The 14,942-nt window shown below is 36.2% G+C and overlaps 1 protein-coding gene across 1 annotated transcript in view; it reads left to right on the top strand.

Moving 5' to 3' along the window:
- LOC107679662 (T-lymphoma invasion and metastasis-inducing protein 2-like) overlaps positions 1-14,942 on the top strand; it is a 33,563-nt gene that overhangs the window by 11,651 nt on the left and 6,970 nt on the right. Inside the window, exons 11-22 of the mRNA XM_016475279.1 lie at positions 878-967; positions 1,067-1,297; positions 2,836-2,921; positions 4,258-4,446; positions 9,110-9,298; positions 9,421-9,489; positions 9,626-9,751; positions 10,706-10,814; positions 10,923-11,102; positions 11,231-11,349; positions 11,459-11,567; positions 11,679-11,734. Coding sequence (XP_016330765.1) covers positions 878-967; positions 1,067-1,297; positions 2,836-2,921; positions 4,258-4,446; positions 9,110-9,298; positions 9,421-9,489; positions 9,626-9,751; positions 10,706-10,814; positions 10,923-11,102; positions 11,231-11,349; positions 11,459-11,567; positions 11,679-11,734 — 1,553 coding nt within the window. The remainder of the gene's footprint in view (positions 1-877; positions 968-1,066; positions 1,298-2,835; positions 2,922-4,257; positions 4,447-9,109; positions 9,299-9,420; positions 9,490-9,625; positions 9,752-10,705; positions 10,815-10,922; positions 11,103-11,230; positions 11,350-11,458; positions 11,568-11,678; positions 11,735-14,942) is intronic.

The following is a 14,942-nucleotide window of genomic DNA, read 5'->3' as shown; positions in this document are numbered from 1 at the left end:
CAGTGCGGTGGTGGCTTGAGTCTGTTGAATGGTGATTTAACGCTACGTTGTCACCTAGTTGGAGAGACTCAATGCTAAAGTAAATAAACAACAATGTCCCCGTCTTTTACTCTCACAATGAGCTTATCATACTCGTTTGCTACATTAGTAGGGCCCTATGATTTCCGCAATGCAGAAAACACAAACTGAATGGTGGAATCCAGTCATAAAAACGGAATTTACTGTATAACGCGGAATTTCAAGGAATTTGTCTTATTTTTGATGAATAAATAAAAAAACAGTGAATGTTCTGCATGTTCATTTGATTACCAGAAAATACACAACACAAAGTTTGTAAAAAACAAAAAAAAATATGAATTATTATTATTTATTAATTTTAGATGTTTACATCGTACCAGTCAAAAGTTTGGACACACGAATGGGAAGTGTGTCCAAACTTTTGACTATACTGTACTATAATATAGCCTACACATAAAGCATATCGGCCGATATATCGGTATCGGTCTTTTTTTACTCCCAATACCGATATCGGCATCGGCCCCCAAAAAACCCATATCGGTCGGGCTCTAATATATATGTATATATTTTTAAAAACTGTACTTTCATATAATATGAATGAAAAAAGGCCATTTAAGTGTACTTAGAGAACAAATGAGTTGTAAGTGCTAAAACCACACATTCAATTTCATTGTATGGAAAAGTTCAGCTTGGGCATCCCGCTGAACATCTCCTTTTGTGTTCCACAGAAAAAAGAAAGTCACACAGGTTCAAAGCAACATGTAAATGAATAAATCTTGACAGAATTTTTCAGAACATTCCTTTAAATGTGTTGAAACAATTCTGGCAATGATTGATTTAATCTTACGGCTCTCTGCAGGTTTTGCGGTCACAGGTCATGTGGATGGTGCCAGGAGAAGTCATGTGTATGTGAGCGAGGTGAATCCTGAAGGCCTGGCGTTTATTAGAGGTAACATTTCAATATATCTTATGCCTCGATACGATTTTAAATGTTATGATTGATGGAACGTATTGTGATTGATTTGTATGATGTGTATTGTCTTTGTAGGTCTGAAAGCTGGAGACGAGATCTTGACTCTTAATGGTGTGAGTGTGGCCTCTCTTGACCTCGGCCTCATGCAGAGCTTCTTCAGCCAGCAAGAGCTCCGTCTCATCCTCAGACGCGAGGATAACAGCGCAGACGACCAAAGCTCCGTCTGGCCAGACTGTGACCCCAGTGAACCTGATCAACCCCAACCTCCTCAGGGCGACATCATTCACCTGGAGCAGTGGACCACAGGTAGAAAAGCACAATGCACTTTATAATGCACTGCTCTTCTATAAACGCTACCGTTCAGAAGTTTGGGGTCCGAAAAGAGTTTTTAACTTTTTTTTTCTAAATTTAAAATTAATGAAAGATTATGTTAAAAATGAAAGATTAATGTAAAAAATTTGAATTACTTATTTATTTATTATGTTTTTGAAAGAGTGTCATAGCTTTTCTATTTTGATATATTTTAAATTGTAATCTATTCCAGTGATGGCAAAGCTGAATTTTCAGCAGCCATTATTCCAGTCTTCAGTGTCACACAATCCTTCAGAAATCATTCTAATAAGCCAATCTGGAAGAAAAATGTCTTATTATCAACAATGTTAAAAACAGTTGAGATGCTTAATATTTTTGTGGAAACCTTGATAAAAAAAGTTTTCAGGATTCTTCGACCAATTGAAACTTTAAGCATTTATTTGAAATTTGAAATGTTTGCAACAATGTAAAAGTATTAATTTCTTTAAAAACAAACAAATAAATAAATCTTACTGACCCCAAACTTTTGAATAATATTGTATTTTGCCATTATATCTTTTCAAATAATATTGGATGTGCCCTGCTTTTTCTGCATTAACCCTACATGAACTGCAGAGGGCAACAAACTTTGCATTTGACTCTTATTGGTGGTCTGGGTATTTATTTCTGCATACTGTTTCCAGGGATGTCATGTGGCTAGGTTTTTGAGGGGGCAGCAGTGGTCCTAGCTCATGCCGTGCCCTTTTTATGAGAAAAACAAACAAACAAAAAACACCCATTAAATGAAAGAACGTTCAAGTCTCAGTTTACGTTTTTTTTTAAATAATGTTTTCGATAAGCACATTTTTACCTACAGTAATCATGGTAAACTGCTACAGTAGTCATCAGTAAATATTAACCAACTTCAACTTTATTTGATTTTGTAAGTAGAATTTAAATGTATTTGGTTACCCATCAACTGAACAGGCATTAGTGAAGAAACTGCCTGCAGGGCTTGCGGAGGGCTGTGACTGCTGGCGGCCTCTGGCTCTTTAGACGTACTGCAAACAATGAAACAACTCCTGCTGTTTTTATGATGAGAACCTAACGATGGACAACTTGTTTCACAGCATGACGCTGTCAAAATGCCCAGACATAAACTATTACACCACAGGGCTCTCCGCAGACAACAAGACTGTTATTCTCTACAGGATGGTGTTTCCTGTAGAGGGGTTTGTAACATTATTCTAACAGTAAACCTAGTGCATATTAGGTTTTCCCATTTGATGCAATGCCAAGCTTTGTAGAATCCGAGACGAGGCCTGCTGAAGTGGACCTGCATCAGTTAGTGAGATCAGTTCAATGGCGGTTAATAAAGGTCAAATGCTTGCACTGGTCGGACTATATTGAGCCATATCCCGAGAGAGAGCGCTGAGTTAATCAGCCTTGAGTGTCTTTATTTCACTCTCTATCACCGTGACTTAACACGTCTTACTTTAAAAAAACAGACCACTCTTTCATTAACATCTTGTCCACCTCCTTTTCTCCCTCAGATCCAGCTCAAGAGCAGGAATTTCCCGAGGGCTCCGCGACGCCTGCTTTGGAGGAGCTGAACGATAAGGCCAAGTGGGGCGAAAAGGTAAGCCGAGGGAATGAGCTGTGGTGCTGTCAGAGATTTAGGAGGTGTGAGCAGCTTGTGTTGAGAGACTGGCTGGTGTGATCAGGATTACGGTGGGTGTTATGGGGTCAGATGGAGAGAGAGACGTGCTCAACAGAATTCCACAGTCTTACTGCACACTTGGCAGCTGCAAACAATAATATTTGACTTTCATTGCTTTGAAAGGTTTAAAATGTAAAATGTTTTTGCACGGCATGTAGGGCTTGGCAGTCATTTTTCAGTATTCAAGTTTACACAAATTTGTGTTTGGGGTCAGTAAGTTTTTTTTAATACTTTTAATTACCAAGGATGTGTTAAATTGATCAAAAGTGACAGTACTGGGTTACAAAATTCTATTTCAAATCAATTTTGAACTTTATAGTCATCAAAGAATCCTGAAAAAAAGTGTATCACGATTTCCACAAAAAAATATTAAAAACAAAAAATTATGTTTTCAACATCGATAATAAAAATATTTTTTTCTAATGTCACTAAATCAGCATATTAGAATCATTTCTGAAGGATCATGTGACACTGAAGACTGGAGTAATGATGCTGAATATTCAGCATTTTCTTTAGGAATAACTTATATTTAACAATATTACTGTTACTGCTGTATTTCAGATCAAATAAATGCAGCTTTGGTGAGCATAAGGGACTTAAAAAAAAAAAATCATTAAAAAATCTTACTGACCCGAAGCTTTTTAACTGTAGTCAAGTCAAGTCACCTTTATTTATATATTTATGCAATACTGGTTGAGTCAAAGCAGTTTTACAATGTCAAACAGGACACTGTATTTTGCTGTTTATGACCATGCATAGTTATTTTGAGGCATACAAATAAAATTTGATTTAACATCATATTTACAAATATCTTTTAAACACTGTGGAAACATATCTTGCATTAAACATTTTCAGTCTACTTTGGTTGTTTGGTCAAAATTATATTTCCTCCGATTGAAATACTGGGCAAATACATAAAAACAGAAGTACAAATATTTTCAAAAAGGTTATAAAGTCTCAAGATGTGAAATGTTGATTGAGGTTTCTCTGTTTGACCTTTGCTATTTTTTATATGAAAAAAAAAAAGGTTTTCTGTAGGACGGCATCTCTCAGTGAACAAAATGTCTGATTGACTCACTGCTGCTTTATGGGAGGTCAGTAACAGATCAGCATGTGGTCATTTAGATTTAATCCAGGCTTACAGAGACTGGAGAGAGAGCGAGAGAAAGAGAGAGAGAGAGAGAGAGAGAGAGAGAGAGAGAGAGAGAGAGATTAGCATGTACCTGCAGTAGACAGAGTATTTTGGTGTCTATAGTGTAGTACATGTGTAGAGGAGAGGTCTGAGGTCATGTGTCGGGTGGTGGGACAGAACAGTGCAGGAGGAGATGAAGAGGAATTCTGTGCGCTCTTCCCGCTGTCGTCTCTCCGTCAGACCCTCAAGGAGATGTTGGTGGGACTGCTGGATGATGTGAGCGTGTGTGGGAGGTGTGAGTGCATCTCACTGGTACTGACATCATTTCTCAGTCTTTTTTCTTTGTTTTTGTGGTTATAAAGTGATTATTTGCATGTGTTTATGGTAACACTTTATAATAACATTTATTAATATAATAAACATTGTACATTATGTAAAAGATCTTTAAAGGATGAGTCAACTATATGTAAGCCATTTGTAGATTGCATTTGTTTGGGGCAGGACTATCAGTTTTACCAACCAATGGCAGATGAAAATTTGATGAATATATTTTTATATATAATCATATTTGGATGTTATGCATTATATAATGTTAATTATATAAAACTTAAATAACACTTATCTAAATTTTTAGTAGTAATATTTAATAACAGTAACATGTCCATTTAGGGTGTACATTGAAAAAAAAGTTTCACTGTGCTTGTTAACTATTTTACAGAAATATATATTTATAATATATAAACAAAAATATTTAAACAATTTTATAAAATTGTATATAATTATTATGTAAACTACTTTTTATATTATTTATCCTTACTGGTAGAAATTGAGTCAAATGTATTATCTAAATAAAAATATTTAACTTCATATTGTTTTTACAATGAACAATCTGAAGTGCAAGCCATTTTGTGTGCGATTATAAGGAATTCAACATTTAATTCATACATTTTCTAAAGAATAATGTCATCCTTAGAAGTCAAGTCAAGTCACCTTTATTCATATAGCGCTTTATACAATACAGATTGTGTCAAAGCGGTTTTAGTGTTAAACAGGAAAAAAGTTTGTCAATGCAAGAGGACAATAACAAACAGTCAATTTTTCAGTTAAAGTCAGGCTTTATAAGAAATTAGCAAGATTTCAAAATGTGTATGATATTCAATAGGGAGACAGTGCAGAACCTGGCTAATATGGTCATACTTCTTGGTTCTAGTAAGAACTCTAGCTGTTGCATTTTGGACCAGCTAGAGTTTGTTTAATATACGCGCAGAGAAAACCACCCAATAAAGCATTACAATAATCTAACCTTGAAGTCATGAACGGATGATGCATACCATAGGGCCGTTGCTATATTGGCAGAACAGGCACTTGAACTCTGCATTATGAAGGGCCTCTATAACTGTACCATATGTAACATGGGCCATGGCATATGTTTCATTTTTTACATGAAAAACGGTGGTAATTCATACACAGCCTCTCTCTCTCTCTCATAAATGAGCACTTGATAAATTACACTTTTCTGAGAATATAATATTGAAGTGGAGATCGCTAAACTGCAAGCTAACCGGTGTTTTCAGAAACTAAGCGCGTTTAAACAGTGGAGAGAGTGCGTGCACATGGTTGACAAAGATAAGTAGCACATTTAGCAGGTAATTTCCCTATTGCGCAAGTGGGAAGCTCTGTTTTGGGGATTACGTCTCTTTATAGCCTATCAGGCAACACCGGTTGTGTTCCTCTGTGGCCAGATTAAACCTCGTTGTAGCCAATATATTATGCTCTATTCATTATTTTTTAGAAACCTTGCACTTTTCTACTCCGTTTTAAATGGTGTTCTTGTATTCAAATTAAGCGCGGTCCACTGCAGCGCATGTGCCTCGATATCGATACAGGGCCAGCTGTATCGATACTTGTATCATTAGATCTCTGTGACGATACATCGTCGTATCGATGTTTTGAACACAGCACTAGTCTGACCACAATAGAGTGCAGAATATCTATAAATGCTGATCCCAATGCATATTTTTCATTATAAACATGGATATTAAAATCACCAACAATTTAAGACTTTATCTGCAGCCAGCACTAAAATCAGAAAATTCATTGATCAATCTGTATGGTGCTCTGGTGGCCTGTATACAGTAGCCAGTACAAACGTCACAGGGGATTTATCATTAACACTTGTTTCTCTGGACAATGTTATATGAAGCACCATTACTTCAAATGGATTATACTTGAAACCAGACCTCTGAGAAATACTGAATATATTACTATGTATAAATTGTAGCGACACCACCCCTTTACCTTTTGGACTCGGCTCATGTTTATAACAGTAATCTTGAGGGGTAGACTCATTTAAAGTAATGTAATCATCTGGTTTTAGCCAGGTTTCTGTCAAACAGAGCACATCTAGGTTATGATCAGTGATCATATCATTTACTAAAAGCGCTTTCGTAGAAAGGGATCTAATATTCATTAAGCCTAGCTTTATCATTTGTTTAACTGTATTATATCTGTTTTTTATTTGTTGAACATCAATTAAATTGTTACTCTTAAATTGGTTTGGACGTTTTTTGTATTTGTTAGTTCGAGGAACAGACAGTCTCTATAGTATGATATCTAGGTGAAAGAGTCTCTATGCGCTGACTTCTGTGATAGTAAGATTCCAACAGAAAATCAAAGCTACACGGAGCTACAATCGCAAACCACTCAGCAGCACGCAAAGTCCATTTAAGGCAAGTCATTTCACTCAGCGGCCATCTTTGAAACGCCTCTCGGGCATGCAAGTGCAGCTCATATCTCTTTGAATGGGGAAACATCGAGTGACACATTTTAGGTATTCTATAGTCTTTGGCAGCACGGCAGACAAGAACCGGAAAATATAGAAATTATATTTTCAACATGAAAGAAAGTAGTTTCACTTCATTATAATATTTTTCTCAGAAAGCTGCCCTAATTCGCTGTCCTTCAAATGTCCCCTCACAATACAGAGTAATTATTACAAGTTATAATAAAGTGTTACAGCTATGGTTATATAACTTGTGTTTCTGCACGCAGATAGCCTGGACCATTTTATCTCATGCTGTTGTGTTCTAGTGGTCTGTAATTACTGTGGACATTGAAATGATCTTACTTGATTGTGCATTGTGTGTCAAAATAGATGAGTGCACTGTAAAAAATGACCGTGAATTTAACGATAAAAGACTGTACATATTTTTTACGGTAAAATTCCGGCAACCACAGCTGCCGTTTTTTTACCGTAAATTTTACGGAATTTTTTTTACAGTGTGTGTTTGTGAACGCATCTCCTATGACCTTAAAACACTCTCAAATGCACTTCATTATGATTGTACCGAGTTTTGAAAAGAATGATAATTTCGTATGGGTTTTATAGTAGGTTTTTTTTCCATCCTTTACGTGTTGAGAGCAGCTCTGCAGAGCCGCCCAGAGGGATTTATCAGTTTGTCAGCACTTTATTACACTCTGACAGCACAGATTACGATGACAAATGGCTTGAATTTTCACCGGTGATGCTGTTTTTTATGCGGTCCGGTGAAAGCGCACCACATGTGCTCTGGAGATAAAGCCTTTAGGAGAGCATTTGCATTTTTGAGTTGAGCTTTGAGTCAACATTTCTTGCCCTCAGGCACTGTTGGAGCCTGTTTCTAATGGTTCGGTTGTTTTATCCAGCAGTGCTGGATTGTATTGATTAAGAAGCAGGTCACTGATACAGCATTCAGTGAGTGAATGTGGGTGAGAGCGTCATTCATAAAACATTCAGGTGACGTCCCAGGCACAGGGAGTGTGTTGAAATCCCTTTGATTCCACTAGAGTTTGATTCAGTCAGTGTGTAAAGTTTAAATGCTAAACACACCGTTTAGCATTTAAAGAAATTACAAATAAAATTGCTTTGGATTTTCCCCCCAAAAAACATGAATGTGAAATGAATGACACTTTAACTGCTAACCTGTTCTTGCCACTGTAGTGACTTAATATGCAATTTAAGTCGTTAATTCTATAAGGGAATTAATCATTAATTTTATTTCTAGCTCAGGTTTTGAAAGGACTCGAATCTGAAAATTCTGAGTCAACCTGATTAAAACTGACTTTAAATTTACACTTTAAATCAAGGGTCGTCCAGCGAGCCGGTGATTCTTAGTATATTTTAACAATTTGAATCTTTGTATTTCCCTGGCCACGGTCAATACAATTATTATAAGTAAGCTATTATAGTAATTATTATAAGTAAGCTACGAGCTAGGTAGCAAGGGATCTTTGGCAAAAGTTTTAACCTTAAAATTATATGACACCAAACAATGATTCTTTATAAAATCCACCTCACAGGTGTGGCATATCAAGATGCTGATTAGACAGCATGATTATTGCACAGGTGTGCCTTAGGCTCACATTTTAGAGTGGCCTTTTATTGTGGCCAGCCTAAGGCACACCTGTGCAATAATCATGCTGTCTAATCAGCATCTTGATATGCCACACCTGTGAGGTGGATAGATTATCTCGGCAAAGGAGAAATGCTCACTAACACAGATTTAGACAGATTTGTGAACAATATTTGAGAGAAATAGGCCTTTTGTGTACATAGAAAAAGTCTTAGATCTTTGAGTTCAACTCATGAAAAATGGGGGCAAAAACAAAAGTGTTGCGTTTATAATTTTGTTCAGTGTAGATAGGTATAGATTATTTATTGCCTAACTTTAACTTTTTACTTCTGGCGATGGTATTTCGACTTCATAATTCATAATCACACTTGTGTTCATTTGTGAAGATCATCTTATTGAAAAAAGGGTGGAAACCATAAAGCTTGTTATCTGCAACAATTCAAAAGCTAAAGTAAAAATTCTACTGCGTTTTTGTTGAGGAAACCAGAGTGATGCTGACTTCTGGGTTGGCCTACAAAAATACATCATCACTGCAGCACTCTACTGAAAAACAGAACTAAAATACATTGATCTTTACTTTGTAGAATTCAGAGACGGTGTGTAATCTCTACCAGACGTTCCCTGAAGGCTCCGTTCTTGTGCCAGAGGGCCACAGGAACCCTTACTCCACTGAAAATGCCCATGCCAGATCCTCTCCCCGTCAGATGTCCGTCACAGAGCGCCTGCGCATGGTCATTCAAGAGCTGGTGGACACGGAGAAATCTTATGTCAAGGTACTAAACCGCAGCTGTGGCATTTTTCAAAGTGTATTCATTGTTTTAATGGAGACATTAATTAAAGCATAATGCCTTTTTCTGTATTTACACTGTCATATCACTTGTGTCCCGTTGTTTAGGACCTTGGATCTCTGTTTGAGATCTATCTGAAGCCATTACAAAGAGAAACCTTCCTCAGTCATGATGAGGTATGTTTTGCGGTGTAAAATAATGTGTTTTGGAGTCCAAATGGTCTTATTTTGTTATATTTAACTAAACTGAGTCAGAACCGAGCTCAGTTTAGCACATAATGTCCGTAATTGCAGTTTTATCCTTTTCCTGTAGATGGAGTCTCTGTTCGGCAGCCTGCCAGAGATGCTGGACTTCCAGAGGGTTTTCCTACAAACCCTAGAGGAGAGGACAACTTCCTCACCAGACTACCATGCACTAGAGACTCCAGAGAAACTCAAGGTAAAATATGGTGATGAAATTATGCCGGATTGTATGATTAACCCTCTGATGCATAAAATAATCAGTTCCTAGTCTGGATCACCTGGAATAAACGATACAATTAAATACTCCAGAAGTACTTTTGTCAAGCATTTTGTTGTAAATTTAAAAACAAAATGACATAAATAGGTCTGTCATACAGAATTATGGGTAAGGGTCAAGTCAACGCACTATTGTTTAAAATTAGTTTAAAATTACTAACCAAAATAAAACTAAAACTGAAATAAAAAAAAATGTAAACTATTTAGATAAATAATTACAAAATTATAAAAAAAAATCACATACAATTACTCAAAATGTAACTAAAATTAAAATGAAAACTGATAATATAAGTCCAAATATTAATAAAAGCTAAAAGGTGTCAATTTTTCAAAATTGAAATGTATAAATCATCTGAAAGCTGAATAAATAAGCTTTCCATTGATGTATGGTTTGTTAGGATAGGACAATATTTGTCCGAGATATAATTATTTGAAAATCTGGAATCTGAGGCGGCAAAAAAATCAAAATACTGAGAAAATCATCTTTAAAGTTGTCCAAATGAAGTTCTTAGCAATGCATATTACTAATCAAAAATGAAGTTTTGATATATTTACGGTAGGGAATTTACTAAATATTTTCATGGAACATGATCTTTACTTAATATTCTAATGATTTTTAGCATAAAAGAAAAATCTATAATTTTGACCCATACAATGTATTTTTGGCTATTGCTACAAATATCCCCGTGCAACTTAAGACTGGTTTTGTGGTCCAGGGTCACAAATAGTACATTTACTGTACGTGGTTATCACTCATGGATATAACATCACAAAATCTGTCCATTATACAGACACCATGCAGACTGTTAATTTAATTAGACTATTAATCTGTTTTACATTTGATACATGTTTTCTTTTTCAATCTCGCATCCAGAAACTCCTCTTCTCCCTGGGTGGCTCTTTCTTATACTATGCAGATCACTTCAAGCTTTACAGTGGCTTCTGTGCCAATCACATTAAGGTGCAGAAAGTTCTCAAAAGAGGTAAAACAAAAACATAAGCCTCATCTGACATGTCTCGTGGCATATTTCAAAAGAAGCCGAAAGAAGATGAGCCTGGTTCATGTCATTCTCTGATTTGTCTGATGGCAGCAAAAACAGACTGGGCATTCAAAGAGTTCCTGGAGGTGAGAAACCCCACCAAACAGCACTCGTCCACCCTGGAGTCGTACCTCATTAAACCCGTGCAGAGAGTTCTGAAGTACCCGCTGCTGTTGAGGGAGCTGGTGTCTCTCACCGACCCCGAGAGCGACGAGCACAGCCACCTCACAGGTGAGAATCTGTCATCATTTACTCATCTGACTTGCTTTTAAATTCAGTCAGCCTTTAATCCATTAGTGATTCAATTATGAATTCAGTGAGTCAGCTGACATAAATGGTCTCCTTTCTGTCTGGTGCAGAGGCATTAAAGGCCATGGAGAAGGTGGCCAGTCACATAAATGAGATGCAGAAGATCTACGAGGACTATGGCACAGTGTTCGATCAACTAGTAGCAGAGCAGAGTGGCCCTGAGAAGGAGGTGCATACAATTCTAGAATTACTTTTAAAAGCATACAGGGATCATATTATATGCAGTATATTTTCCCTTTTATGATTTCAATATCAAGCCTGTGTGTCGTGTGTCTCAGGTCACGGAGATCTCCATGGGAGAGTTCATCATTCACAGCTCAGCACTCTGGCAAAACCCTCTGCCCTCTTTGGGCCGCATGAGAAAAGACCCTGAACTCACCCTCTTCCGTAAGTCAGATCTGATTTACTGTAACTCTAAAAACCTTGCAGTTTATGCCGTATAATAAATGTATAATATTAAAAAGTCAGTGCAGTAAGTCAGTGTTTTTATTCCTCCAGTCTTCAAGAGTGCACTCATTTTGGTGTATCGGGAAAGCAAGTTAAAGAAAAGAATGGTGAGTTTTGGAATGTAGCACATGGGGTATTTTTATTAGGTCTGTCAGTTCATAAAAATATACATATTTTCATGCTATGCCAAATATTTAATTATTCATGTACTTGAGTATTTGCAGAATACTGATACTTAAGAACATTACATGAACAGATATTACTTTATTAGAGCAGATTGGTCTATTTATTGAATAGACAAAAAAACAATTTAGAAATCAAAATATACACTGCTCAAAATATACTGCTCAAAATGTTGGGCTCTGTAAGATGTCTGTTTATGCTCACCAAGGCTTCAATTATTTGATAAAAACAGCAATATTGTGAAATATTATTACAATTTAAAATAATTGTTTTCTGCATTAAAATGTGATTGTAAAATGTAATTTATTCCTGTGATCAAAGCTGAATTTTCAGCATCATTATTCCAGTCTTCAGAAATCATTCTAACATGCTGATTTGCTGCTCAAGAAACATTTCTTATTATTGTCAATGTTTGTTTGTGGAAACCATGATTTTGAGAAAGAATAGAATGTTAAAAAGAACAACATTTATTTGGAATAGATTTTTTTTTTGTAACAATGTAAATGTCTTTACTGTCAAGTAAAGTTTTATATTAAAAGATTTATACTAAAAGTATTATATTAATTCCTTAAAATCTATCTGACCTCAAAATTTTGAACAGAGGGCATGTATGAATATATTATATATTGTTACATATAGAAACAAATATTTGTTTTCTTTTGATATACTTCAAGCTTAAATTACAGAATTTACATGCAGGTCTGAGGTCAAGATTAATAGTGTTTTTAAGTAACACATTAAATTGACAGTCATGGTTTGGTTGCTGTTTGTAAGTTTTATACTGACAGACAGCTAACAGACATTTGTATGTTTATCCAACTAGACGTCTTCACGACCCGGGGATCTGGATCCTTTTAAATTCCGCTGGCTCATTCCTGTTTCATCCCTTCAGGTCCGACCTGGAAATTCAGCAGGTGTGTGCAACGTGATCTTCCTGTGTAAACTAAGAGATATCTCTGATGAACATGAGTTTGACATGGATTAAACAAGAGCTCTGTTCCTGTCAGAGAGAGAGAAGTAGATCTAAGACAGACATGGTATTCAAATACCACTTGAACACGTCACATCAGAGCTCGTAATAAAAAAAAATAATAAAAAAATTGTGTATCATGAAAGTCTCAAGCCCTTTTAAAAGACCCACACATTGCCAAAATTCAAATCCAGTCCATAGCTTGCTTAAACATCCTACTCTTTCCTCTTTCAGGGTCAGAGAACCCCTGTGTGTGGGAGGTTGTTCACACAAAATCTGAAGTGGAGGGACGACCAGAGATGTCCTTTCAGCTCTGCAGCAGGTAATGATACTGAAAGTTAAAAAAAAACAAAAAAAAAACCTAATAATAAATGAATAACATGAATAAAATACAACCTTATTTACCATGAGCTGATTCTTCTTAGCGTAATACTTCACCCAAAGATGAAAATTCATACTTTAAACATTTATTACATGAGGGTGAGTAAATGTTAAGTAGAATAAAGCAATAAGCCCCAAGAAGCCGTGGTTTACAGTGAATTTATAACCGCTAAGGGGCGTTGTTAGGCACAACGCGAAGCGGAGTCTACTTATCTACTTCGCAGGGCTTATTGCTTTTATAAAACGGTTATTCCATATACGTAGTAAGGTTTCACAGAATAAAACAGAGCAAATAAAGTGTAATGATATAAATCAAAACAGTATTCTTCCACCAAACAATGTAGTTCCTCAGAATCAGTTGTGGTTGCAACAAAGTGGTTGCCGAGCAACACACAGAAGTAAACAAAGGTGTATGTTTGTAGTGTAAACAGCTTCGAACGTGGCTCAACCAATCAGAATATAAATATAAAACTAAAAACGATCCGTTTTATAATTTTCAGTTTGGGGCGAACAATCACTTTAAGGGAGTTTTACGAACTCAAACATTCCTCAACCGTAGTAAAATCACCGTAATCCCTTGTGAAAAAGAAGTACACTTTAGCATACTTTCAAAAAGAGTATTTATTACAGAAATAATATACTTTAAAAGAATATACTGAATATGGTGCGTACAATATCAAATAATACACTACAGTTTAAGTTATAATCAAGTACTTAACATGTGCTTAGTATGTTAGTCAACATCAGAATACTGTACTTATGTAAAGCACAACAAAGTGTACTTCTTTAAAGTAAAACTTTTAACTTGACATTTACAAAGCACACTTATTAAAAGGGTCAAGAAGCAGTCATGAAAGTACTTTCTTTAATTGCATGTAGGTGGCCTTTAATTGAATTCATAATAATACAGATTTTAAAATATACTTTTAAGATTTAAAGTATACTACAAGTTAGGCCTGGGCGATAAAACGGTATCGATATTTATCGATGGTACACCTTCTTCGATATCGATAGAAAAATTGTTCGATAAAGCGCACGATATAGTGACATAGGACTATGAGTGATGCAGACAGCACACACAAACACGAACACATGCTCAAATGAGTGCTGTGCCTGCCTGTGATGAGGAGATTGTGAATAAAGAATGAATATTAGTCGAATTTAAAATAAACATTTGCATTTGAATGTTAGCTGTGCGTCAGGGAGCGTCATCAGTGGCGCGCGAGATGCGATGATGTTGATGTAAGTGACATTGTTGCATTTTAATGTTTTGTTAGTCTAGCCCACGAGACGCGCCGCTGCTACATCATTCAAAATATTAGAGAAATAAAGCTCAATGCGGAGAAGATCTTGAATGGGTTAAAACTAGGCCTGGGCGATAAAACGGTATCGATATTTATTGACGGTACACCTTCATCGATATCGATAGAAAAATTGTGCGATAAAGTGCACGATATAGTGACATAGGACTATGAGTGATGCAGACAGCACACACAAACACGAACACATGCTCAAATGAGTGCTGTGCCTGCCTGTGATGAGGAGATTGTGAATAAAGAATGAATATTAGTTGAATTTAAAATAAACATTTGCATTTGAATGTTATCTGTGCGTCAGGGAGCGTCATCAGTGGCGCGCGAGATGCGATGATGTTGATGTAAGTGACGTTGTTGCATTTTAATGTTTTGTTAGTCTAGCCCACGAGACGCGCCGCTGCTGCGTCATTCAAAATATTAGAGAAATAAAGCTCAATGCGGAGAAGATCTTGAATGGGTTAAAAC

This window comes from Sinocyclocheilus anshuiensis, unplaced genomic scaffold (genome assembly GCF_001515605.1).
Source record: "Sinocyclocheilus anshuiensis isolate Anshui unplaced genomic scaffold, SAMN03320099.WGS_v1.1 scaffold280, whole genome shotgun sequence".
In the NCBI taxonomy this organism is placed as follows: Eukaryota; Metazoa; Chordata; class Actinopteri; order Cypriniformes; family Cyprinidae; genus Sinocyclocheilus; species Sinocyclocheilus anshuiensis.
The sequence above is the reverse complement of the archived record's forward strand: the minus strand, read 5'-3'. Positions and strand labels throughout refer to the sequence as shown.